Genomic DNA, 26,930 nt, shown 5'->3' on the forward strand with positions numbered 1-26,930 from the left:
GTTCAGCTTTGTTAAAGACCTAGGAGTAAGCAATTAACTTCCCACAATTCCAATACAATGTTCTTCAAAATGGGCCCATTTTAGAATTATTGATTTTGTATTATAGATAAATAATTATGTGTCTGAGAGTCGCCCTGTTGTGGTGTTGGAGAGATCTAGATGCGAATTTCAGTTCTGCTGCTTAATTGTGTGACCTTGAGCAAGTTATTAACGTCTATGAGTCTCCATTTTCTCATCAGTTAAATGAAGGTAATAATAATTACTAGCTACAGGATTGTTATGAAGATTAAAGTCAACAAAAGTAAAACATCCAGGGCATTAACTGACAGTCAGAGAGGGCTCAACAGGTGACAGAAGCCATTATTGTAATTATGACTAGCAATTTTTTCACCTTGACTGGGTTGTAGTTGTGAGTTCCATAGTGTGGGAGATGGGATTCACTGCCATCTCCTCTGATATGGAGATCCTCGCTCAGAGGTGGACAGTCACTTGAAAGACAACCTCACTCGCTTTAGACTTTTTTTGGGCTCAGATTTGCATCTCAATGCAATGGCTTTAGGACCTCAGCAACCATCAAGGTTGTGTTTTGCTGAGGAGATTAAGATCCAGAGAAGCAATGTTCCAGGATTGCAAATTCAGTGGGTGGCCAGCCAGGGCTCTGGCCATGCTGAAAGCCTGGGACGGCTCCCTTCAGCCCTTCACAACGCGGCCAGAGCATGCCACTCCACTGTTTCCTGTCTGTGCCCCTTCAGTGTTTTTAAACACAGTTTCCTCTCCCTGGAAGTCCTTTGTTCTCCTTTCTTTCCCTAACTCTCTCCCACCACCTTTCTCTTTGAACGCTGATCTTTCAAGGTGTAGCCCAGATTCACCCTCCAATTTTCTTTGCCCCTTTTGGCAGATGAGCTTAACATAGTTTGTACAGCATCCACTTTGGGACAAATCACAGCGTGTGGTAGGTGTCTGTTTCTGTCTCTGTCTTCATCATTAGACAGACTGGGAGAGCGGAGGCGAGGCTTCGCTTATCTCCTCCGGCTCCGGTTCTAGATCAGAAGGTATCAAGTGTAGCCTCCAGGCCTGCACAGCAGATGCTCATTATCCATATGGCAAATCAATGAACCAGGCCTTTTGATTCCCAATCTTGTTTTCTACCTCTTATGCCAGCCGTTTACCTCCACGCGCCTCCCTAACCTACCCTTGAGGACAGCCGCTAGAGGAGACAGATTTTGGCACTACATCCGCTCACCTCTAAATAATGCCGCAGTGAGGCTGCTTGATGATTTTACAATCAGGGTTTATTTTGTCCTGCTTCAACTTGGGACACTCTGGACGTTCGTAGCCTGGAGGTTGTTTGTCTTGATTTGCAGTGTGCGTTAACTTTAATGTAAGAGTCAAAACCTCATTTGCAAAAACAAGGATTTTAACCTTTTGTCGATGCTTTCTTTTAAAACGAGTTACCTCTTCTTCCAGGAGGTGGCAGTATAACACAAACAATCGTCTGAGCAAACTGCAGTTTTGACTGTTTTAGGTTCACTTTAGCATCACAGCAAGAGGGGTCTCCTTCTGGGTTAGATTTCTGCAATAATTCTAAATTAAAAAGATAGAGTCTATCTAAAGATTTTATCTACCAGTCATCTGTTCCCTGCCAATCATTCTCATACATTTCCTCAGGTAAGAAAATTTAGCCCTGGTTATGTAAGAATTCCTTCATACCTGACACTTGAAAATATAAAACAAAAAATCCTTAGGAAAAATTCTCTGTAATTGTTTTAGTGTATGTATTATTAGTCTTAATTTTTTGTTGCTATATTTAACCTACTATATTATGTTAGCTGAGGAAAAATTGTTTGGGCTATTGATGTGACCTCAGTTGACAAAACTTTTTTTGTGGAATTTATTTGAATGTGTGTAAGTTCTAGACATATGTATATTTATTGGAGCGTGTGTCTTTCAAAGAGTTATTTCAGCCTCCCAGAATTATGGTTTGTTTTTTAGACTCAGCACATTCTACAGAATTAGATTTCGTTAATTTAGTTTCTCAGGTTTTGTTTAGTTATCTATAACTTCTAGAGAATTTCTTAAATAAAACTGGAAGAAAATATTTATCAGACCAAGATGAATTATATGTCAGAGGAGTCAAGAAATAGTTTTCAGGGTGTGCCTACTTAAAATTTTGGATACCAAGAAGCAAAGATTTGAAGCGTGTCAGCAAGTCAGAAATCTATCACTTAAAGGATGTATCTAATACTTGTTATTCTTTGAAAAGACAATGAGCAGCAAACCGCTCAATTATGATTAATAAATAGTTGTTATTTATGATATTCCAATTCACTTGTGTATAAATATGTGTTGACGTCTTTAGTATATTTTCTCATTCTAGAGGCAAGAAAAATCTTTGTACTGTGGATCGCAGACCCTGCATCCCCATTTACTCTCTATTAATACCTAACTTCTTTTTCCACTGTGCTGGTCACAAAGGAGACAACAGAGACCAAAGCCTGAGTAGCAATGAGGTCCCAAGGGATGGGTGGAAGGAAAGATCTAGCACAAGGTGTCTTTGCAAATACTGACCCTTCACTTGTTTCTTCATGCAACAAATACTTCTTTAGTGCCTACTATCAGCGGTCACTGTATGAAGTGGTAAGGACACAGTCAGCCAGATAGGCAGACATACTCTCTGCTGGCATTCTTACGGACCAAGCCCTGTTTCTCTCTCTCCTGTATCTATTTTCTGCTTCTAAGACTGCATTTAGATGGACAGTGAATGTCTTGCATTCATCTCTCTTATCTTGTAACTTTTCTCCCCTGGGTTCTATGTCATACACATACGGAGGAAGACGATGAAAAGACATGTAGGAGAACAGCAAGTGAAGATGGAGAACTGGAGTGATGCATCTACAAGCCAAGGAATGCAGGAGGCTGCCAGGAGATGGGAGACGGGCCTGGGCCAGTTTCCCCGCTGGAGCCTTCAGAGGGAGCTGGGCACAGCTGACACCTTGATTTTGGACTTCTGGCCTCCAGAACTGTGAGACCATACATTTCTCTTGCTTTAAGCCACGGGTTTGTGGTACTTAGTTACAGCAGCCCCAGGAAACTAATATGGATTTTGGTTCCATCTTTTTGCTTTCCAGTATGGGAGATTTCTGTGACTTTTTCTTCCAGATTGCCAGCTTGGGCTTTAGCCCCATCAATCTATTATTCAGTGCATCCATTGCCTTTTTAATTTTTGTGATCATATCCTAAATGTCCATAAAGATTCTTCTTGTTCTCTTTCCACAGAAACTGTTCTAGATTTTGGATGAAGATAATTAGATTTTTAAAATAAGCATCTCTGTTTCCTCTAGGTTCAGTTGTTGTGGTGGTTTATTCTGTTTCTTTTCTTTTTTGTACTGATGTAACAAGTTATGATATTGAGATCATATTTTTGAAGAAAAGACACTGATAGGTTTATAAGATCCTATGTCTGGGTAATGAGCATGGGATTCCTCAGTGGAAATGGTCCCCCCCAGAGGTCGGGCTGACTGTGGGCTCTGATGAAGTGGATGATAACAAGCAGGCTTCCCTCTCTGTAGGGTGTGGAGTGTAGCAGAGGCAGTTGCCAAAATAAGGAGAGTTTACTCAGGTTTGGAGCGCTCCAGTGTGTTTTCCTCCCAAGCAGAACTACTTTTCCTGTTTTCCCACAATGTGTAATATGCAGATCAAGGGTAACTAAATTTATTCCCTATTCTAACACTTAAAGAATGCACTGAAAACAATTGTGTAATGGGACAATATTTTTGAAAGAAAGTATCATTGATAAAATTCCTTTTCTTTGTAATTCTCGTTATATTTGGCTTTCTGCCCACTGAAGCTGAGGCTTCTGCTGCTTTAGAGGGAGGCAACATGCCACCAAGAATAAGAAAGTCATTGCTCAGCTTGGCTTTCAAATAACATAGCATCAAAGAAGCAGAGATTTCATTTGCAAAAGCAATGGTTTGTTGAAAGAGGGAAAAGGATTTGTTGGTTCCAACTAATCAAACTGGGTGGGCTTTGACCAAGTGCCCATTGAAGGTGAAGGAGGGATAGGTGTGGTGGGGAGAGAAAGACTCTAGATCAGCTTTAGGATCCCAGAACTTAGAGGGATTGTCCCCACTTTCTGTCTGTAGTTCAGCTTTGCAGGATACCTTTAAGTAGCATGCTCTATGCCATGAGGCAGCTTCTAAGAATGAAATGGGTGGTATGGTATGGTTAGTTATGCTGGGGGCCTGAGATGGGGCCTTCTAGGTCCCCATAGCCTGCATGTGTGTGGAGGGGAGCCAGATATTTTTCATGTCTGGGAAAGGGGACAAGTGCTAGGTAGATGACAGCTGAAATCTAGACAGGGATAACCATGATGTTGGGTGAAGGGAGTCATCTCTGAGGTTGAGGCTGAACAGAAAAAGCTGGGGATCGGTTAGAGCATGGAACTGTGTCTGCAGGACTAGTGCTTAGTAAGAATTAAGAACTTAGATAAGGCTGAGTCAGAGGTAGGATGGCCATCCCATGATTAGAGACCAGACAGAGAAATGACAGCTGTGGACACTATAGCAAGGTATCCAGTGAGGACAAAAGTCTCTTTTTAGAGATCTGTTACATTCCATCTGAATCCAGTGGAAGCTAGCTGAGAAAGATAAAACTTCAAATGACCCCTCTCCCCTATCATGACTCTCCCTAGAATCCAGATGCCATCCTGGAGAGGAGGAGATTGGAAGAAATTTGAGCTCAGCAATTTGGAATGGAAAACAATCCTGATACAGAATTTGATTCTGAACTGACTGAGTTCGAATTGAGAATGGACTGAGAATTTACCTGTAAGAGACCAAGATCTTGATCAGAAGGAATCTACTTGGTGAGATCAAGGGCTCACTGCTGTCCAGTGATGTCAGACCCAGGAAAGAGGACCTATGTTCTCATCAATTTTGGACATTCCCTTCCCTGCAGGGTGGGCAGTCTGGGGGCTAAGGGGATGTGCCCACAGGAGGCTGCACACCTCTTGTAAACCGGGGACTAGAGTTTGTGTTATTCCTACACAAATGGTTCCGAGGCCTGTGGCATTCTCTTCTTTGATTCTCTTTCCTGGGACTGCCCTCTTGTGGCTTGGAGTTTATACCTTAAGGCTGAGGGGTGCCCAAAGGATGGCTATTTTTGTGGATGGAGTAGGACATGTGGACTTCGATGTCCACCTGCATGTGCCCACAAGCTGTTGAGGTGCAGGCAGAACAAGTGGGAAGAGAAAGGGTGGGCCATGAGTTGCTGTACTGTCGCACACTGCCATGACAAGCTGTAGATCTTTGAGGAGGAATTCTACATTCAAACCTGGCTTTCCAGGTTGATGTGAAGGTATATTTATCAAGCTAAGAGAATAGAACAAAATTCAGTAGTTTATTAGTTTGATTTATAACTTCTAATGTTTAGGCATAACCCTCCAGGGCCTTCATTGGCCTCTCGCCCTGGGTGCTGCGTGTGTTAGGAGCAGGCCTGCTGCCCTCAGTGAAACAGTAGTTGGGGGTTCTGTTGAGTTCAGTCATAGAGATAAAGAAGGTTATATTAATGAGCGTTTGAGTTGTGACTGTATGTTTGGAAACTGTTGCCTGTGCTAGAATTATCATCTATGAGGTGATTTCTAGTACTATAAAAAGTTAAAATTTAATCCTTGCAGGAGCGTTAAGCAAAGGAGAAATACATAGCAAGTCTACTTTCTTCTCCAGTTTTTAAATTTGTGGACTTGAGGAGGGAGAGGCTGTGGGGAGGGGGAGGGAAATACTGCCTGCTCCCACGAGGCCACTATGTGTAAGCGCAGACCCCATTTTCTCCTGCTGCTCACAGCTTTTCCCTCAGCTGTCTGCCTCTCCTCACATGCCCTTCAGGCTTGCTTCCTCTTTTCTGGTCTGTGATGTAATTCTTTCTTTCTTTCATTGATACTTCTAACTTGTCCTTCTTTCCTCAATTTCTCCCTTTGTGCACTACTTCTGGAAGCCCTGGGTAAATTTTTCTCCCAGTCCAGTGAAACCCAGAAAACCCTCTGGCCTTGCGACTCTCCTGCTCTCCTGGCCTGGCTCACCCAATTTCCCAAGCAGGATCTGGGCTGAGTTCACTCTCTGTCTTCCATTCTAGCTCCTACGATGGAAGAACAAGCCAAAATGTACAGAAACAGTAAACATTTCGGTGTTGCCGCAGAGTTCCATAACTGAAGAAGGTTCAAGCTGGAAGGCGCCCTTGAGGTCATTTGGGTCAGAAACTGCATACTGGAGACTCAGAATCTCCACTGCCCACTCAGTGGGAGGCCTCCCATCCTGCCAGATGGTCTAGGCCTCTGCTTTTCTGGTGAATTATACCAGGTAATCTCCCTCCCTCAAGAGTTCATTTTGTCCAATTTTTATTGGCACGCCAAGAAATAAAAACAGATATTCTTTTCTCCTTAACATATTTCCAGATGGATCTATCCCAAGAAATATTAGACAAAAAAAAACAACAAGAAAGAGAAGAAACTCTTGTCCCTGCCAATTGGCATTATAACTATTGCTTAATTATTTCTTTGAAGGACGGAATGATGGTCTTGGCTAAAACCAGTGCCTTCGTGGAGGTGACCTCACTTTAGCTACTGCTCCTGGACCCCAAAGACATAATCAGAACAGCAAGCCATAAAGACTAGTTATTTTAGTCACAGGTAAGATAATATAAGTATATTACTTTTCTAATATGGCTCATTTCTATTTATGTCAAGGAGAGTATGTGTATTACTATTTATTTTATTTTATTTTAGTCCATTTATTTTATTTTTGCTCTAAGTTTATTAGAAGATTGAGAAAGGGAATCGCCTCATTTCTGAAGTCTCTTTTCTGTCCCATACATGACTCATCTCTGAGCACAATCTCACTGTTATGGGCTGAATGTTTGTGTCTCCCAAAATTCACATGTGAAACCTAATCCCCAATATAATGGCATTTGAGGTGGGGGCTTTGGCAGGTGATTAGGTCATGAGAATGGAACCCAAATGAATGGTATTAGCACCCTTATGAAAAAGGCACCAGAGAGCTCCATTGCCTCTTCCACCAGGTGAGGACACAGCAAGAATACAACTGTCCATGAACTGGGAAGCAGACTCCCAACAGATATTAAATCTGCCAGTGCCTTGTCTTTGGACTTCCAAGTCTCCAGAACTATGAGAACTAAATATCTGTTGTTTATAAACCACCTAGTCTGTGGTATTTTTTAAATAGCAGCTTGAATACACTAAGACACTCACTTACTGGCATGTGATCCAGAACAAAGACCACCCATCAGAAGATATCAGCATAGACTCAAAGCCAGGCTTTATCTCTTTCCTGCACCTATTATTCATATGTATCCACTGTCTTTGGAAAATAATTTGAAACAATTTTTTTTTTTTTTGAGGAAGATTAGCCCTGAGCTAACCGCTGCCAATCCTCCTCTTTTTGCTGAGGAAGACTGGCCCTGAGCTAACATCCGTTCCCATCTTCCCCTGCTTTATATGTGGGATGCCTACCACAGCATGGCGTGCCAGGCAGTGCCATGTCCACACCCGGGATGCAAACCGGCAAACCCTGGGCCTCAAAAGCGGAGCATGTGCACTTAACCACTGCGCCACCAGGCCGGCCCCAATTTGAAACAATTTACAAGCAAAATTTATATAAATAATATCATATTTAATGATAATATAATAATCATTATCGTAATTATAATTATTATAATAACAAAATAATAATGATAATATAATCATATATACATATAAAATCTTGGAATTGGGTTCTGACTGATAGCTTTGGTAGCCAAATGTGTTCTATGTCTGTGGTGAGAAATTTAGGACTAAAGACTTGTGACCTTTTCACAGTCTATTGTTCCCATTGGGTTCCAGTGAGTGTCTAGAACCTAGACAGCCCTAGATTCTTACAGCATCTTGGAGTTTGTTAGATGTCTGAATTGAAAGATAAATATCATTACCTTTTTAAGAACTAGGCTCTTTGTTAAAGATATTATCTCCTGGATTCCAGTTTTAAAAATGATTTTAATTATCATTCATCATATAAATGATTCTAGGAAGACCTTCGGCTACCAGATAATTTTTCCTAAAACGTTCCTATATCATCTCTCCCTTCTACATGCAGAATAAAGGCCTTCTGAAGTTTGTTCTCGACCATAATTTTTTTGTCTTTATTTTGTACCACTCCTTTACAAGAATCTGTGCTGTATTCAAACTAGTTTTGGGTGAAGCCCTACAAATACTATGCTTAGCAAATACTGTACTATACCATTTTCCTTAGCTAAAATCCTTTTCCGAAGAAGGGTCACCTCGTCAAATATACATGGCCTTGTCAGACCATTTCCTCTTCTAAACTAAATATTTATTTCATCCATTCAATAAATATTTGTTTAGTGTGCAGGTACTAAGTACTAGTGATGAAGTGCTGAATACATTGAATAAAACAGTCCTCCCTGCCCTCATGGAGTTTCCATTCTAGTATCAATGTTAGCAACGATTAGAGGGAGAAGAAAAGTAAAGAGAATAGTAGAGCTGGAGCAGATATTTTATCGATGAAGCCTCAGGCCAGAAAACAAAGGTGAATATCCCTAGGCCTTGGGTCTATATTCCTCTCTGCAGGGAGAGAAGTCAAAGTTGGGTGAATGACAGAGGATTCTGTTAAATTCTGCCATGCTCCAGTATGATGTTATCATGGGTAGAATAAATGTTGCTGAACCTTCAGTACTAGGAAGGCGGGGCTGTGACAATATTTACACGGCATCATGGAGATTTTCTCCTTAGCTAAAATGCTAGCAGAACTTTGATGAAAGAAGGCTGGGGAGCCAGGAACAGGAGATCTGGACACAGACACGGTGTGATTATATCATAGACACAACCCATAAAACAGTCCAGATAAGCAGTGAATGTAGGTAGACTGAAGTCACATCTTGCGGGGTGGGGAAGCAACAGAGCAACCAGTCATCACACGCGAGACAGAAAGATGGACTCAAGACCCCTGCTTAGGAAGCGGAGCAAAGGCGTTAGTGGTTGAAAAAACAGGGAAATGGACAACAAAAAGTCATCAATCCAATTTGTGAACTCCACAATTCTTCAATACATAAGAAGCCATTGCTAAGTCTTAAGTGGTGCAGATTTGTCGATAACTAATGGATAGTACTGGAGGTCTAGAGGTGATTGGCTGATATTGCCAGGGGCGCTTGGGATGAAGAATTCAGTCTCTAGCCTGGCTATAGAGGAGCTAACTAACCTCATAGCAGCGAAGCAAGAGCAGGAATGAGACTCAGAAATCCAAGGTTCAAGAAGACATGTAATCAAAGAAACAAGGTAGGGGCTGGTTAGAACAAAAGTCATGGTAAAGGTATTCTAGAGTTCCACCAGGACCATGGTCTGAGAGATTGGTAGACATGGATAAAAATCTGTTTGAGGTTGGAGGAATAGGTCTCACCTCCTTTCAAAATAGCCTAACTTACCAGGTCTCCTGTGATCGAGTGACTGTTAAAGGGAGTGGTGGCAGAAACAAGAGATTAAAAAGTACAAACACATGGTCAGAAACCAGAAAAACAGGCACCTAAAAGCCAGAGGCACCTCAGGAGCCCAGAGATCTCAAGAGGGCAGAACAAAGGAAAGAAGAGCAGCCAGCACCAGTAGGGCAATGGCAGTGAAGGTTAATTTAGGAATTAAGTTTGTTAATGTTATTCTGGATGCTAAAAAAAGGAGAAAGTGATAGGAAGCACCTTGCTGAGGTAAAGATCATACCCACTGACAGAGGGAGGAAAGAAATAGCCATTTCTGGTGAGCAGATCCTGACAAGGGAAAAGTATTTTTACAACCTCTTGGTGTGAATTGTTTATTACTTGGTGATTTCCCCAGAGACTAGGACGAGGGCAGCCAAAGAGCCTGGAAAGCAAGCAATGGGGAGAGGTCTTCAAAGGGAAGAGAGCTGTAATTAACAAGCTTGCTTTGGAACATCTCTGCCTATGTTACACTGTTTAACTTTACCTTAAAAAATCTTCCGTGGGGTTTCATTCTGGGCTTTTGAAGGAGATTGATTTTATTCAATGTTTTGATTAGTTTTTAAGACCCTTGAGCCATTTGTTATTCTCACCCTCTATAGAGTAGGACACCATTTAAAAATTTGACAGTATTTTTCCCTAAACATTTTGTCCTTTTGCGGTTGTCACATATTGAATTAGACCTTATTATAAACAGAGCAGAAGCTGGCATTGTTGACATTTCCCTTCATTAGGAAGAAACTGAAAGCTGACATTTTCAACCTATCAGCTCTAGTTTGGTCCACGGATAAGAACACAGTATGGGGAATGAGGCAATCTGTTTCCTTTCTTGCTTTCATTATGGACTTGCCATGAAACATTAATTGATAAAATGACTTCACTTAATGGATGCCTAAGTTTCTGTTCAAAGAAGAGGAAAAGTATTGATTAACTCTAGGATTTAAAGTCTGAATGAATGAAAGAAGACATTGATTTGAATCCTGATTTTGCCTCTTATTAGCGAGTCGATTTCTTTGGTTCTTGTTTTCTTTATTTGCAACATTGGAAAAATAACAATAGCTACTTTTGCTGCACCAAAGGATTGTTATGAGGGATCAATTAGATAATGTAGCAAAGTGCTTTACATACTGTGAAGTGCTAGACAAATATTAGATTTTATATTACATAGGCTTAATGAAATAGGTTATTTGGTTACATAATAAATAATTAATAATAATAGGTTATTATTAAATAAATAGGTTAATTGAGGGACTTCTGGAATCATATGAAGTTCAGGCAAGATCTGTGGTTGAGGCTTTGGAGAGCTGAAGTCCTATTTCACTCTCCTGGAACGCATCACTAGACTAAATTGATGAGGGTATTTTCTAACTTAATCCTCTCATGAGTTGAGACTGCAATTTCAACACCTCAGTCTTACAGAATTATCTGGTTGGAGGTTGAGGCTGAGGCAGCGAATACTATGGTAGTTTGTATGCACCAGTTTGATTTTTTGAGGAAAAGGAGGCAAAGTTTGGAAGCAATTGCTTGAAAATCATAGCAAAATTTGTGAGAATATTGCCTTGGCTTGAGAAGTAGAGTATGAACAAAATTCTCCCACCCTACCAAACTGATACTCCAGGCTTTACAAGTGGCCCAATAGGGGCTGGACAGAAAGAAAGAGAAGATGAGCAATATTCAGTTCAATTCGAGGTGAAAGTGGAGAAGACGTCTAAAGTTATCCTTCTTACGTTACATTCTACCTTAAATTCAGTCTATTTTCCCATGGGAGTCAGTTTTAGTCCTTACTAACTTTGATTAAATTCAGGATAACCAATATTGGGTCAAAATCCACATGGAAAGAATTTTGAGTAAAAGAGATTACTTTCGCTTTCAAATTTTGAGTACTAAGGTGCATGCAGCTCAATCCTCATTGGAATTTACCCAAGCGGGATGTTAAAATTTTGAACGTCAATAATTCAATCAATAAGGTATTGAAAAACTAGTCATTCATTCTAGGCATCAAGTAACTTGATCCTCAATCTGTTGTTCTCTTCTTTGCATTAATAAGGTGAAATTTCTGGGCCCACCAAGGAGAAAGAGCCCCTCTTCTACCAGGCTGGTCAGCCCAAGCCTGGGCCCATGGCCTTCTGAGCAGAGGGCTGGCTAGGTCTCAGTCCCACTCACACCTCTCCATGGGCAGCTGTGTGCAGGCATCATCTATCGGGAAAAGGCAACTCTGGAATGATTTTGTTTAACCCAGTGTCCTGAACATGTCTTGAGACAATGTTGCTGCAAAGATTGGTGAAGGCCAGTGATGTTTTCAGCTTTGTGATAGTCATTTACCAGCATGCATTGCTGCTTGGAGAAGAAATTATTGCCTTCTCTGAAAATGTTTTTTTCTAATTGAACTTGATTATTCCTTAAGCACCACAGAATGCATCTTCTCTGAGTACAAAGGGAGGTGGAAATTTCCAAGGAATACTGGGAATCCTTAGATCTGGGTCCTTATTCCAATTTCCTGTGTTAACTTTGGAAATTGGCTTAACTTCTTTGAGCCTGAATTACCTCATTTGTAAAAATGCAGACAGTATATTTAATTATGTACTTGAGATAAAGATTAGTTAGCAATATATGTAAATTTCCTAGCCCAGCTCTTAGTAGTAGACATTTAACGACTCAATTTTCTCCACCATGACTTGAAAGAAAGAATGTAGCACAGAATGGTGAGTCAGCACCCCCAGATTCTAAGTAGCAGCTGTTAAATTTATTGGTTGCAACACAAGATAAGTCGCTCAGACTCTATAGCTTAGATTTCTTCTTCTATAAAAATAAGAGGTTGAATTGCCTCTAAGGTTTCTTCTAGCTTGAACTTATGATTATTTGCATGTTTTTTTCTAATTCAATTAGATTCTAAACTTAAATTTAGTACAACATTGTTTTTGTTACCCAAGAGGTATTGACTACTTCTACATGGTGTTGGCATCAGTACTTTCTCACACTCCTGTATAGGGAAGAGAGCCAGCAAGTTCCCAAGGATCTGTACTCTGTCCCTTGGAAGAACAAAGGAAGACACTGTCAGTAAATCTCTAGAAAGCATTCTACTTCCATGTAACAGTGATACATCTCTCTGTCTCAAAGAAGTTGAATTTTATCCATTTTAGCATGGGCTGTACGTCACACTTTAGGATTACAGACTCAGCACACAAGGATTCTACATTTGGCCCTTAGACCCTCAGGGGATCATTGGTATTTGAAGTGCTGACCTTGAGGTGCCTTGAAACGGGTCATGGCCGTTTCTATCCATGCCCTGGGATATTTCTAGGCTAGGTAAGCGGCCTAGATGAGGAGTCACTGAATTCAAACTGATGTGTCTGTGGACATAGGTTCCCTGAGGGAATAAATGGACATTTGTATCCTGTAACATGTTTTTACTCGCAAGTGTAGATATCTTTATTTTTAAAATTTTGGAAGTTGGTGCTATATATTGCTGGAAAATAGAGAATGTCAGTCCTCACTAAAGACTGTGTACAAGAATTCCATCTATGATGATGAAAACTCTAAGTTTTAGAAGTCTTTGAGGAATTGTGGAGATCTGAGGAAGATTGGCAGAGTAAAAGTAATTTCTCCGCAATTCAAAGATAGGATATAGGCAGATTCTGAAGAATACAGCAAACCTGCAAAACTGAATAGACCACTGAATTCACTGTGAGTACTTAGCAAAAGGAAGCATGATGTCTAGGGACCAGTGCAAATTCCCTAGAAACTAACTTTACTTTTATGGTTGACAGACGCATATATTAGGGCCTGAGTTCCTGATATGTTGGATGGGCTATTTCACGCTATCCTTGTGAATAGGCTGGGGAAACGTGCATGAGATTGCAGTAGTCAAGTGAATTTACATATATTGAGCAGCTGCATAAAGGAGCATGAACTTTCACAGGATTCTGGAGGACCTGGAAGACATGGGGGTAGAACTGGAGATATTTAGTCTGGAAAAGAAAAGAACTTCTTTCTTCCCTCTTGAGAGGGAGAGGGATGGTAGCTGTTATCAGATATTTTAACAGCTCTATCATCAAAGAGGAATTAGACATTCCCTGTGGCTGAAGTAGGACAATTTGGGATCACGGAGGCAGAATTTTCTGAATACAAGGGAAAAGATTTCTGTTTATCAGTCTAATGGAATGAACTGTCTTTTGAGGTAGCAAATATTATGTCCCCGAAGAGTTCAAGAAGAGGCTGGTCATCTGTCTTGGACATTGTCTAGTGGTTGCTTGCATTAAAGGCAAGTTGGACAAGATAATATTTTTTCTAGATTTTTAGATGCCAAGATAATGTTGGGGAAGAGTTAGTGTTCAGAAAGCAAATGAATATCCTCCCCTTTGTCATTGCAACTAAAGGAACATATTCTGTTTTGTCACACAGAAAAGGCTTACATTTCTGAGTGCCCTGAACTAGAGATAAACCAAGAATAAGGAAACTTTCCAAAAGTCATGAATAACAAGGATTTCCTAAAAGCGTTACATGTTGATACAAGCCAGTAGGAAAGGGAAGTATTTTGGTTTTTTTTAAAGACGAGAACATTCGTCAAATGTATCCAATCCAATCAGAATTGTGACTGCCATATAATTTGATCTATGAATACTGCATCTTCTCTCATGTTCTAGGAGGAGTTTGTCTGAAAACTAAAGCCCTTTGCAAATGTAAGTAAATCTTTTCTTACTCTTCAAAGTTCTCTATGACCCTTCCTCTTCCTTCCTAGTCAGATTGTTGAAGGTCTCAATTCCCAGTTTATGAAGTTGGTAGATTTTAAACTCTTTGGACCAGGTAACCTATATTAAGAAATACAGTTTATACCATGACTCAGAATGATGTATGCATTATAACTGAAATTAAACATTTGAGAAATAATACTTTACACTTACGTATTTGTATAATACTCTGAAACTTTCAATTTAATTCAATTCATTAATAATTAAATACTGTTTATGTCCCACTAATTTCACAGGTTTGCAGGTTGAAAAACTACTGTAGTCAATAGTTAGTCACTGAAAACTCAAATAATGGCAGAATAAATGAGAGAATTCAGGTCTTGTCACTGTGGACATTTGATCAACTTGCTACAGAAAGATAATGTTTGCATATATATTGTATGAATAGTTCTGGGGTTTGCAGCACATTTATATATTACTCTTTTGTTCCTTTAGTCCTATCTTTTTGGCCTTCTCTCCTCCTCCTCCCACAGGAAATCACACACTCCTGGAAGCAGCCACTTGAAACAAGAAAGACCCTGAGAGCCGTCTATGGATAGACTACATTCGTTCTGTGTATCTTAAAGCTTCACATCTAGAGAAGCAAGTTTTAGCCTAAAGCGTGTCTGTTTAGAGCACACTCAGGTGACTGCTGAGATAATGGAATTGCTGATACACTGCTCATAGCTGCTTGGGTAACCTTCTTTTATTATCGGGAAGGCAAATGCAGTTTTTCCGATCGAAGTGGACACCTCCAGGAGGCCAACTTATTATAAAAGGCTAAAGTGTCCACATTCCTAGGAATCAAAGGGGCTTAAAGCAGCAAGGCAGTAGTATTCAATAGACAAATGCAATTTTTGACAGAACAGCAACCGCCTAAGTAGTGATGGGAACAAGAGGTAATTTAATTCTGAAAGGTACGAACTCCGCCAGCTCTGGGGTTAAGCAAGGTGCCCGAGATTGTGAGAGCCACAGCCGGGTCTGCCTGACAAAAATTCCAACTGTCAGTGCAGGGACTGAGAATACTTTTATAATCTTCACCATTTGAGTTTCCCTTGGTAGCGTCTTGAGCCCATTTCTGCAGAAGGCAGGAGCTGCATTCTGCTACTGCGTGGAAGTAAAGTGGAAGGTCGTTACAACCCAGTCACCATCGCAGTATTTGAAAAGCGATCGTGGACAAATTCTAACCTTTAAAACATGGCAACCTTGGATAGTAACGACTGGATTGTGGCTATTCTACTGTCAGCTGCTATCTAATAACAGTTACACTGTGTTTAGTGTCCTTTTATATCCTCCCCCAACCCCCAACCTGGCTTCAAGTCCTCCCATGAGCCTCTTTGCCAGACAAGTCTGCAGAGCATCTCTCAGCTGGACCCACTTCAAATGCTTACCAGAAACTCCTTCACTTACATCACTAAAAAACTTTTCTAGTAGTTTTGAATATCCTTGAAATCTTGGCTACAGCATTTCAGAGTAACAAAGGGCCTTTGTTATTTCTTCTCAAAAACTCTCTAGCAATTTGAGAGTCTGAAGAGGCCTACCTTCACAAGTTATGGATGCTGAATGAGTGTGCTTCAGATTGCAAAAGAACTGATTTATCTTCCATTTTATCAAGCTAATGTCTTCTGAAATCCCCTTTGCTTTACCAAGAGTTTACCTTTCTAGAGACTATAATTGGAGGAAATGTTTTCTTGATGTTTATCAAGTGTTCATTGTAATGTAAAGTGTTAGTGTCACAGAAGTGGCTTTGTACTCGGGAGCTTCTTCGCTGCAAACTTTCATAACCCATATTAGTAATAAAAAGATGATATTGATTTTAATGCATTTTGTGCGGGTTCTTAGTGAGTGTGCAAAGCCTTGATCATAGACATTTTTCTTGCACTAACAAAAAATATATGAAAGTTTTAAAATTGTAAACATTTTAATGAGAACAAAACGGTGCAGTGTAAAGCAGAGATGATAGCATGCTTTGGGCAATCTCTGGGCTAACCTTTGGAAAAAATTCACCGTTCACCATTAATGACTCTAATAGTTTGTCCAATTTAGCCATATTTCTTTTCTTGCTAGGGACAATTCTCCTGTCCACACTGAAAAAAAAGGATTTTGCTTTGTAGAAATCAATAGATTCTTGTAAATTCTTATCTGTGTAGAACTTAAATTTGTGGCAGGGTTGTCAATGATTATTTACTCTGGGTAGATCATTTTGATTGGATTTCCCAAGTTATGGGAGCACCTATTCAGGAGTGCTGCCTTCCCTCATAGAGAGGCAATTCCCAACAGGGTGTAGAACTTAGGCTTAAATTCTCGTTCTTATTTTCTATCGTTCCCCAATAAAACAAAAGTAAAATAGTTAATTTAAATAATGCTTTAGGGAAAAGTAAAAAGAATAGAGAGAGCTGAAAATGATGAGAGAATATCTAAGAGAATATCTAAAAGGAGAACACGCGTGCCTTCTCCATGCATTTTCTGTTAACTGCGTTTTCCTGATTCTCACACCTGTACACGTTCTCTCTTGCTTAGCAAAGTTTGAGAAGGGGTGATGCACGTATTCAGCACAGCTTGTAATTTTCCACAGTGTGTAAGTCTGACCTTTCTCCAGTCTTCTGCATATTGTTGACACCTGTTTTATTCCATTTTATTAGAGATAATTGTCCTCATGGGTCCCCGGTTGACACGCCTGGAATGAGTCAGCTGCCCTCTCTCCCTTGGCCCCTCCCTCAGCTGCTACTCACTCAAAAGGGTCGCTGGGATCTGCCCTCTGGAGCTCTGGAGGGATGGGGATTCTTTTGTAGTACATTTCCCAGTCGAAGGCGCCTCGCATGGCATCCCCAGCTTGTGCCTCATACCCAAAGTGATTGTGGTCAATGACATCGATCATGGGGCACACGATGGTTTTGTGGTTTAGTGCAATTTGGTCTGAAAAATGAAAGCACAAAATAGGAAATGACATGCCTGCCTAGGTTATCTATCATTTTTCAGCAAAGAGAAGCCTACAGATCCCTTCTAATGCATGCTGCTTGCAGCCTGGTTCTCTGCTGTCGTTAGAGCACTTAGCAGAATCTCGGTTTGAGTGCTGGACTTAACACGATGGGACAGTGATTAGGTACAATTAGTGTTGTTGTATTTTCCTTTAAAAAAGTTACGTCCCAAAGAGACTTGCAGAAAGTCCATTTAGCTCTACCTCTGTCACATTTTTGCTCTGACCTGTCCCCAATCTGTCATTTTATAGTGCATCCAACATGCATGGAGTATAAACAGGACTTGTGTTCCTTCAAGCATACTGCTGAGAAAATAGTGGCCTGCTTTCTGGAGGTTCCAAAATGTAAATATTTAACTTCATGGTTTTTCTTAGCGTCTTATCTCATAATGGCCGTGGTGGCTGTCTCCCTCGCCCACCAAATGCTGACAGATCATATACAGAATTCTGTGCTTTCAGGCTTATCAGAGATTTTGCCAAGTCCTATTTTGCTACTGTTCTTTGATATATACGCTGTTTACCAAAGCTATACATTTTATCTTGTTTTATCATATTCAAAAATATATCAGATGGTCCGATACTACTGTTACTTTCTCTGCTACCATTAAATTCTTGAGCAACTATTAAGTGATTTATAGTCATGCTATTTCCAATGTTCCCAGCATCCTTGTAAAATGGCTATTATTATCATTCCCAATTTATGTATGAGGAAACTAAGCTCTGAGAAGTTAACTTGTCAGAGGTCACACATCTTTTGAGAGCGAGAACCAGTATGCAGCTCCTGCTTGATGGTCCAGTTCTAAAACCTGTGGTCTTTCCAGTCAGCCACGCTGCTTCTCATGTAGCAGAAAGGTGATAGCTTTTTCAGTTCCAGCTCCCTCCTTTTCCATGCAGATATTATTATCGTGAGACGTTAACAGCCAGCGCAAGAAACTGGCATTTACTTAGTTTGGCTCACCTAGAATAGTTACATGCAAAGTATTTTCTTCCCAAGAATGTGCATTTAATCTATATTTATTATAACAAACTAATATTGTCTGACAGGTGAAACTTTTAAGTATGAGCAACTGCTTTCTGGTTATTTGGAAAACCTTTGGAGGTGGCATGTGGAATAAAATACATTTAAATATCTTTGAAAAAATGATGCTGTTTAGAAATAATGAGGTTTGGTTATTTCAGTGTCATTACTTTGATAACACTGATAAAGCAGAGTATGGAAATCACGGAATCCTGTGAAAGATCGCCCCTCTAGATCTGCATGCCTTTTCACTCACTCATTCATTCCTTCACTCATGCATTCCTAATTCAACAACTATTTATTAAAGTAGAAACTACATGCCTGTTACTTTTCTAGGTTCTGGGGATATAGCCAAAAATAACAACCACAAAAGTCCCTCCAGAAATGGAGCAAAGATAAACCATATACATAATAAATATCTAAATTATATACTATATTTGGAGGTGATAACTGTGATGGGAAGAAAATAAAACAGGGTAAAGGGAAGGTGGAAGGGTCACAATTTTAGATAGCATGGCCCCAGTAGGCCTCAGAGAGCCTGAGGTAACCTCAATCTTATTTCAGTTAATTAGTATACAGAGAGCCCCGCAGCATTATTTCAAGTTGAATGGGAAAGTCTTATAATGGGTTTTAATCTTAATCTAAATGGTATTTCCCCATAGATGTCTTTAACAGAGGAGACCATCATTGCTGTGTCCAGAATATTTCTTCCATCACCTCTGCTTGTGTTTTAGTATTAAGGTTTCAGTGACTTTCTTCAATCAAATTCAGAACCAGGTTGACTTACAAGTTCCTTGACCAACAAGGAGTCCCAAAGTGACCCAAAGAGAATGAGTCTGTTAAATTAACTGTCAACTTTCTCTTCAAATTTCCTTTCAGCTCTCCTCCAGCTGTACTTGCTTACGGTGGAAGCAGCCTGACTAATTTTTCATCTAAGGCTGATGCCTACATTTCAATTTCCAGGGATCAAACAAACAGATTCTTAATGGGAAATTGAAATTCAAGTATAATCCCAAGGTGAAAAATGAACCAAGAAACTGTGTGGCTCCACCTGTTTTGTCATTTCAGATGATGTGTCAAGACACTGATAGAGGAAAATAAAAAAAGATAGCGATCCTGAGCTTGAATCATTTCTTATCCATCAGGCCTATGGGAAATGAAATGCTTTAATGAGAAAAGCTGGGTTTCTCTTTATTCTCTATCTTTTTCTCTTTTTTTTCTCCTTTTCTTCTCTTCCTTTTTCTTGTTAGACTCATACGAACAATCAGAGACTCAATAATTGGCATTTAGGGAGTACTTTGGTTCATAAATAAATTAGGCCTTTTGCTGATTTCCTTGGGTGTTCAACACCATATAGGTCAAATTCAGTTTGAGGGAATCTCACTGTTGCTGATGAAACTGTAAATTGCTATGTCCTTGGACAAGGTAATTTCAATTAAAAGCTCAGAGGAGTGTCTGGCTGTGGGGCCACTGAAACATGCCTGCTGATTAGGATGGCTGGGCAGTTGTCTGCGCAGGAGCATGTGGATCGAGTGATGTGGTGGGGTGTGAGTTACTGGCCACTTCCTGTTTTAAATCCTATAGAGTTTCAATTGATTTTTTCCCCCCCACATTTTTTGCTAATGGAGCTCTGCTGGCTCTAGATGAAATCTGGCACCATAGTCAATAACAAATCATTCTTTCTGAGGCAGCTATTGTGAAGGTGTTGTTACTGGCTTTAGATCCAAGGCCAGGGAAATATTTACAGTGAAAGTTGAGTTAGCGAAATCAGGAAGAATAGGAAGGAGTACACCTTGTAGGCACCAAGAACTTTCTAGAAACATATTCTTTTTCAGGCTTACAGTTTCTTTCTTATCCACTACTGGACTTTATATCTGACTTCATTGTGAAATAAAAAACAGAGTAGTCAAATTTGAACTGAGCCTCACGTATGTTTTCTAGCTTGAATGACTTTCAGTTCTTTCGCATTGCCAACAGTTCAAGTGTGATGTGACGGTCTTCCTTCCCTCCTCTTAGCCATCTTGTGAGCATTCAAGACATATCACCTGGATAACAGTGCTTGAGGGGGTTCTGTGTAAACATGGGAGATTCTGTATCTTGGGATATAGGCTGGTGCCAGAAGTGGAAAGGAAAACTGGCAATATAAATCCTAGAAAATGTCAGGCTGCTTTCACTTTAATTGTATTCTGGGGCTGAATAATTTTCTTTTTTTGTGTGAGGAAGATTCACCCTGAGCTAACATCTGTAGCAGTCTTCCCCTACTTTGTATGTGGGATGCCTCCACAGCACGGCTGATGAGTGGAGTAGGTTTGCACCTGGGATGTGAACCCACTAACCCCAGGCTGCCGAAGTGGAGTGCATGGAACTTTAACCGCTAGACCATGGATAATTTTCTTTCCTCATCTCTTAACAATCCCATAATAATCGTTAAACTCTGTGTGTGTGTGTGTGTGTGTGTGTGTGTATTTTAATCTTACTATCATTACAGGTAGTATTTTTAAATACTTTTTTCTATTAATGTTTACCCAGTGAATATAACTGCAATAAAGGAGAATGTCTAAGATAAACGAAACCTTTTCAAACCTTGAGTTAGATTGCAGGTGGTATTATCTAAACCGTCAGTTTTAATGCAGTTTTCCAGTTACCTCTTTGTCCTCAGCAGTGGTTAAGATAGAATTCAAGGCTCTCGCTGTAAAAATTGTAGAAGCAGTCTCTAGCCTTTGTCAATTGCAGACTAAGTAGAAGCAGGCCACACACCCTCTCTGAAGGACGGCAATTACCCCAGGCCCTCCTGGTTCCCAGGAGGCTGCTGTGAGGATGTGTACTCACTGAGAAGCGGGGGCAGCCAGTTCACATTGACCTCGCAGTGGGAGTCCAAGAACGTCAGGACTTCTCCTCTTGCCATAGATGCCCCCAAGAGTCGAGTCCGAATGAGCCCTTCCCTTCTCTTGGTGCGAACAATCCTCACTTTGGAAAATCGGGCCATGTATTCTTCTAACTTATCCTTCAAGTGTTCTAGGAATAAAGTAGAGAATGCACAGAACGAACACAAAACATGAGTCTCAGCAGAATTACTCACAGGAGTTTACGCGTATGGCGTATGTGAATGATGAATCCAAGCTTAAGTCCATTTTTCTCCTCTCTTCATCCCAAGGGGAGATGCTAATTAGATTTTATACCCAGAGCTTTATATACTTTGTACTTTCCAAAATGCTTGATAAACTGCAAATACTGCCCTTTGTTTGAATACTGTAGAAGACACTGACACACCAGAGCTCTGCTTTGCCGTTACTGTTGGCCACTTGCCACTATGCTTAATCCTGGCCAGCACTCTCCAAGATGGGCATCAGCCCTCTGTTTCCTGCTGTGTAAAGTCAGATGAACATTCCAGTATATGGACTCTTTCCAACAAGAGGGCTCTTTCCAGCAAGACTGCACCTAGTATTCTCTGTGTTGAAAATAATGCATGTAAAACCACAAGCAAAGAAAATATCTCTCAAATCAACAAGAACCAAATAGCTTTCCCCCCCCACAAAGTAATAGCAAACTGGTAACAAGTTCTGCATCTGGCTTATGATTTTTTTTCCTAAGTAAGATTTGTCCTGCCCTAACATCTGTTGCCAACCTTCCTCTTTTTTTGCTTGAGGAAGATTAGCCGTGAGCTAACATCTGTGCCAGTCTTCCTCTATTTTGCATGTGGGTTGCCACCACAGCTTGACTGTTGACAAGTGGTGTAGGTCCAGGCCCCGGAGCCAAACCCGAGCCACTAAAGCCCAAACTTACCCACCAGGCCACAGGGCAGGCCCCAATGTGGCTTCTGATTTGAAGTGGAAAAGTGACTGACTTGTTGTTGACATTACATATGGAAAGGGGAAGGCAGATGAGATACTGCACAGTCATTTTGAACTTAGCTATTTAAGATTAGAGAACCAAAATTTAGAAATATTTCCTTGCCTAATTAAACACAAACAGTGGGAACAAAATAAAATCAGATAACTTATTTACAGAATAAAACATCTCCTACTGGCTGTGAGAAAATGCATCAATCTCTCAGTTCTTTTTATGCCAAATAAGGGCTTTCGGTGGCTTTCTGTGGGATATGTACTCACATCATTTACATCCTCTGCTTTCACTTTGTCATATCTAAGATGCTAGGAGGGCTTTACTGGACTCTCTAACAAGTGTGGTCTGATATTCATTGAAACAGAATCTTAGTATGCGGTATGTTCTGGAGATTTCACTTTCGAACTTTCTCGCATGTCTCCAATCAAAGGCAATATTATTACTAAGTCTCTTCCTATGATCTGTAGCAATAGCGATTCATATAAGGATTTATGATGCCTTCCCTGCTGTCTGATTTAATAAGTGTCAGAATTACTCTGCACTGGAGTTTCTCTGTATATAAGAGTTTACTCTTACTCATTGCTGCTTCTTATTTTTAGCATAGTGTTTAAAAAAATCTCAATTTCCTTTTTCTTCTCGACTGCCCTATTTTTATCCATCCTCACCAATACTTGTTTATGATATTTTTATTATTATTCTCATTCTAGTAGGTGTGAAGTCATTTCTCATCATGGTTTTAGATTGAATTTTTATAGTGACTAATGATGTTTTACAAATGGATCAAGTAAAAAAATACTTGGCTTTCTAAATTTTTCACTATAAAAGAACACTGGTGAGATCTTTCAAAAGAATGTTTCAGCTCAAAATAAGTTCCTCTCTATTTTGTTCTTTCTGTGATCAACAGAGATACGGAGATCAAACTAGAGAAAACTGAGATTGCAGGATTTGGAGTCAGAATAGACACGGGTGAGAGGTCTTTGGCAGTGAAATATATGGGTAGGTCATGCAAATTCTCTAAGCCTGAATTTCCTCACCTAGAAAATATGGGGAATTCTTTTTTCTTTTAGAGTATAGTGGAGGGTAAGCTTTGGTTAGATACCTGACAGTGCTCAGTCAACAAACATTTGTTAAGTCAATAATTGGAGACCCCAGCAAGTCACTTGTACTTATGAAGAGAAACAGCATTTCTAGCTGAAGAAGCGTCTTTGAAGGCTAAGCCGGAAAGATGAAAAATATAGAATTTTCTTTTTCTTGGTGGGATTTTGATAATTCACCATCTTCTATTCCTTGCAAATTTAAAGAAAAAAGTTTTGGTCAGCAACAAACAAACACATAGGACTCTATAGCAGCCCTGCAGTATCTCAGCTGAGAGGCTGGATCCTCTGGGTCTCCCTCTGCTTTGAGACAGGTGTTCTGTGCAGAGGGTCTACCTCCTGCCCCCTCCCCTTTTTCACCCCTCCCCTGCAGCCCTCTGTGAAAGCTGCAAAGAAAGATTCCAAAGACTATACAACACAGTGCCACCTGTGAATAAGATTGGAGCTTTACAGTCTTGTTAGAGAAATAAAGCAGAGACCCACGATCCAGATGCTCGGTCAAAGGAAATGACTAAGTGACAAGTCATCAATACCAGGGCTCTGTATATGTGCCAGTCTTGGAAGGCCTGTGCTCTGTCAGGACTTTCCACAGTAATGAAAATTTAAGGAACCTTTGTAATCTCATTACTGTAATTTATTCAGGCATTGAAATCTTTCTCTATTAGTACTGAACAAGGTTCATTTTTGCCCATCGCCTGGAAAGCCAAACACTGAGATGATGAGATTGCAGCAGAGAGAGGGTTTAATCACAAGGCAGCCAAGTGAGGAAGCGAGAGAATGAGTCTCAAATCTGCCTCCTTGAAAATGGGGACTTAAGAATTTTTATTGGGGTAGAGGGTGAGGTGGTCTGAAATGTGGAGAGAGGTGATTGGAGGTGAGGAGAGGTGAGGTAATTGATGATCTGCACAAGCAGAGTCAGACTCCATGGCTCTTCGTAGGACCCATGTTCACAAAATGGCGGCATTAGCATGATCTGAGGGTGGAGTTTTTAGCTTCTTGACATCAAAAGGTCACTTATCAGATATCTGTGTGGGCCCAGTTGATGGGTTGGTGGTCTCAACTTACCTGAGGTGGACAAGGGGTTCTAATTCCTGAAAAACAGCTCAAATACTCATTACCATGGTGATCCAGGCTCCAGGGAGATGTTATCTATAGGAGCCAGGTGGGAGTCAGATGGTATGTTGCCTAAACAGCACGGTTAACAATGGGTGGGTAAACAGCTAAAAGCTACAATCAGTAATTGTAAAAGGAAAAACCCCTTTAGTTCCTAGTTACTTAATCATCAATGGCTAACTGTTTGCCCGTTTCACTATCACCCATATAACAAACTTCATTCTATAAGTTTATCTGTGAATAGGTTGTTTGGACCTCAGAACATATTGTCTCATGAAAATGGTATCATGACAGTCATTGGGGAATGAAAATAGATCACAGACATTTGTTAAATGTACTAAAACAGTGTTCTTTTCTTTCTTTAAACCCCATTGCTCTGTTGTCAAACATACCACTAGGAGTACCATCTCAGCAGTCCGGACACTTTACTCCTCTCCTCCTTGACCCCTAAGGACTAACGGGGACTCTTCTTGGGGGAGAAGAGGAATAATTGTGTGTAGCTGCATAAGAGGAAGTGGCTCTAGAAGACAGTCACTTCTCAGGTGTTCCAAAGCGAGAATTAGAGGGTTGTTGGCCACCTGGGAGGGTTGTCCCAACTTTGGATTTAGACTTCCACACTTTTTAGTTTATAGTGGGGACTGCCTCTACATATTTCCTTTTCCTGTATGCACATTTTCTGTTCTGTGCACTTTTCTTTTATCAAAGCTCATTCTAAAGTGTTAAAAGGATTGTATGGTATGAATTCCCTAAGCATGAGGAGTTTGACCCCAAATACAGTTCACTAGATGTTCAGATCAATTCCTCTAGTTTGAACTTTGTGGCAATAATAATTAGGTTGCTTTGCCTCAGAATAATGATCTAGTTGACTGCCCTTGTGAGGGGTCCAATCCCTCGTAGTAGTTCACTTGTAATGTCTAATTACCCATAACTCACAACGAAGACAGGTATCATCAGTCTAATTAGCAAATTACTCTCTCATTCAAGGGAGTTGCAGGGGATGGTGGGATGGCTTTATAGTTAAAACATTTTGCATTTCTTTTGTATGAACAATTTTTAGATTCATTTCTAAAATACTATTAAACAGATTTTAAACATGACTTTATATTAGTAAATCAAGCACAGCATCTTTGAAGATCACTTTTGAATTTGTTTAATTTTAATTAATAACAAGAGGATTTATGATATTTTTATAAAACAGGCAGATTTCTTTAGCGACTGTGAGACTTTTGTAGAACCATTAAAATTTTTGGGTCAGTGGTCCTAGACTACTAATGGATATCCTGCTATTAAAATCTGCTGACTAGGATCTGGTGACTTGGAAGGGTAAATACAACTTAAATATGGCAGTTTTTGCCAGGGTTTATTGTATCACTGTGAGGCAATAATGAAATGAACAGTTGTACTCAAGTGACGTTTTGGTGTCTTGCTACTGTGAATATCAAATTTAGCAGTTTTCTGAGTGTATTTTCCTCTCTTTTCTGGAGATTTCATTTATGCTATATAAACTCATATGAAGAATATATCATTCATTAGCATATTAACATTTAGGGTAGCAACTAAACACTAAAAAATCACCCTCAATGATTTGCACAGTCAAGAGTCAAGGACACGAGTTCTAGTCCTGTTGCTGACTGGCCACATGCCTCTGGGTAAGCCACTTCACACCAGTCAACCTCATTTTTCTCAACTATAAGGTGAAGGGAATGTGGCCAGTTGATCTTAAATATTCCTTCTAGTTTTATGATTCTACAACTTCCCTTGTGAAGTTTACTTATAGGGTAGATCCAGTCTTATCAAGTACTCAATTTTTCCTTAAAAAGCATCCTAATGATTGGTATTTTGGTGTTTCTTTGGGTTGTGTCTCACTTTTGAAAGCAAGAGTAAAGTCAAAATAAAGCTAGCATGTTTTTGAGGTTTAGTCAAAAAACAAACTCCAGGATGTTTTCTTTGGTCAATACAGCATTTGTCTAATCTCCTGCAGTTCACTGTCCATGAGACTGTCACTGATGTCAAAATAATGACTTTGAAGCATTGTAAGTTCATCAAAGATTTGGGTCTGTTCCATAAGTTATGCTTATTATGTGGGAAAAATATAGCAACAGAGTTTAGACAGTTTTTTAGACTAACTTGGAGGGATCATTCCCAAGGGGACAGATGCTCTAGGGACCATAAGTACTATCGAGCATGGCCAGGGTGGCTCAAGTGTAGGATTCACCAAAGACCAGACGAACAGCTGCCCTGGCTCAGCAGCTGGTATTAAGGTCCGGCAACTTGTTGCTTGGTTCCTTCCATCTCCCTGGAGTCCCCTAATTTCCATCTCAAGGGGAGAGCAGAAGGGGCCAGCAGACACTTGATCTGGAGAGAAGGACTTCTATATTTAAGTACATACCTACGGAGATGAAATTTCTTTGATGTTTATACTTTGGTGTTGGCAGAATATAGTAGAACTTGACCTTAAGATCATATAGAATATGTGCTAGTTATTTTGGGTGATACTTAGTTATGAGTTCTGAAGTGAAATGGATTATAAATACACAGAAATAAACTTTTCTGGGTAATCTTTATAGAACAAGAGTATACTGTTAATTGCAACGCTAAGTATTCCAGATATTTTGAGGCCTTATCACAGT

At 40.1% G+C, this 26,930-nt stretch overlaps 1 protein-coding gene and 1 long non-coding RNA gene across 2 annotated transcripts in view; one reads left to right on the forward strand and one right to left on the reverse strand.

The window, feature by feature from the left end:
• The window catches only part of GALNTL6 (polypeptide N-acetylgalactosaminyltransferase like 6), a 1,099,146-nt gene that overhangs the window by 169,973 nt on the left and 902,243 nt on the right, over positions 1–26,930 (reverse strand). Inside the window, exons 6-7 of the mRNA XM_070608036.1 lie at positions 21,080–21,265; positions 16,988–17,171 (exon numbers count right to left, since the gene is read on the reverse strand). Of these exons, the coding sequence (XP_070464137.1) occupies positions 16,988–17,171; positions 21,080–21,265 (370 nt within the window). The remainder of the gene's footprint in view (positions 1–16,987; positions 17,172–21,079; positions 21,266–26,930) is intronic.
• LOC139081644 (uncharacterized) overlaps positions 14,125–26,930 on the forward strand; it is a 121,019-nt gene continuing 108,213 nt past the window's right edge. Inside the window, exon 1 of the long non-coding RNA XR_011536800.1 lies at positions 14,125–14,207. This is a non-coding gene — a long non-coding RNA (uncharacterized lncRNA). The remainder of the gene's footprint in view (positions 14,208–26,930) is intronic.

The sequence above is a fragment of the Equus przewalskii genome, chromosome 2 (genome assembly GCF_037783145.1).
Source record: "Equus przewalskii isolate Varuska chromosome 2, EquPr2, whole genome shotgun sequence".
Lineage (NCBI taxonomy): Eukaryota > Metazoa > Chordata > Mammalia > Perissodactyla > Equidae > Equus > Equus przewalskii.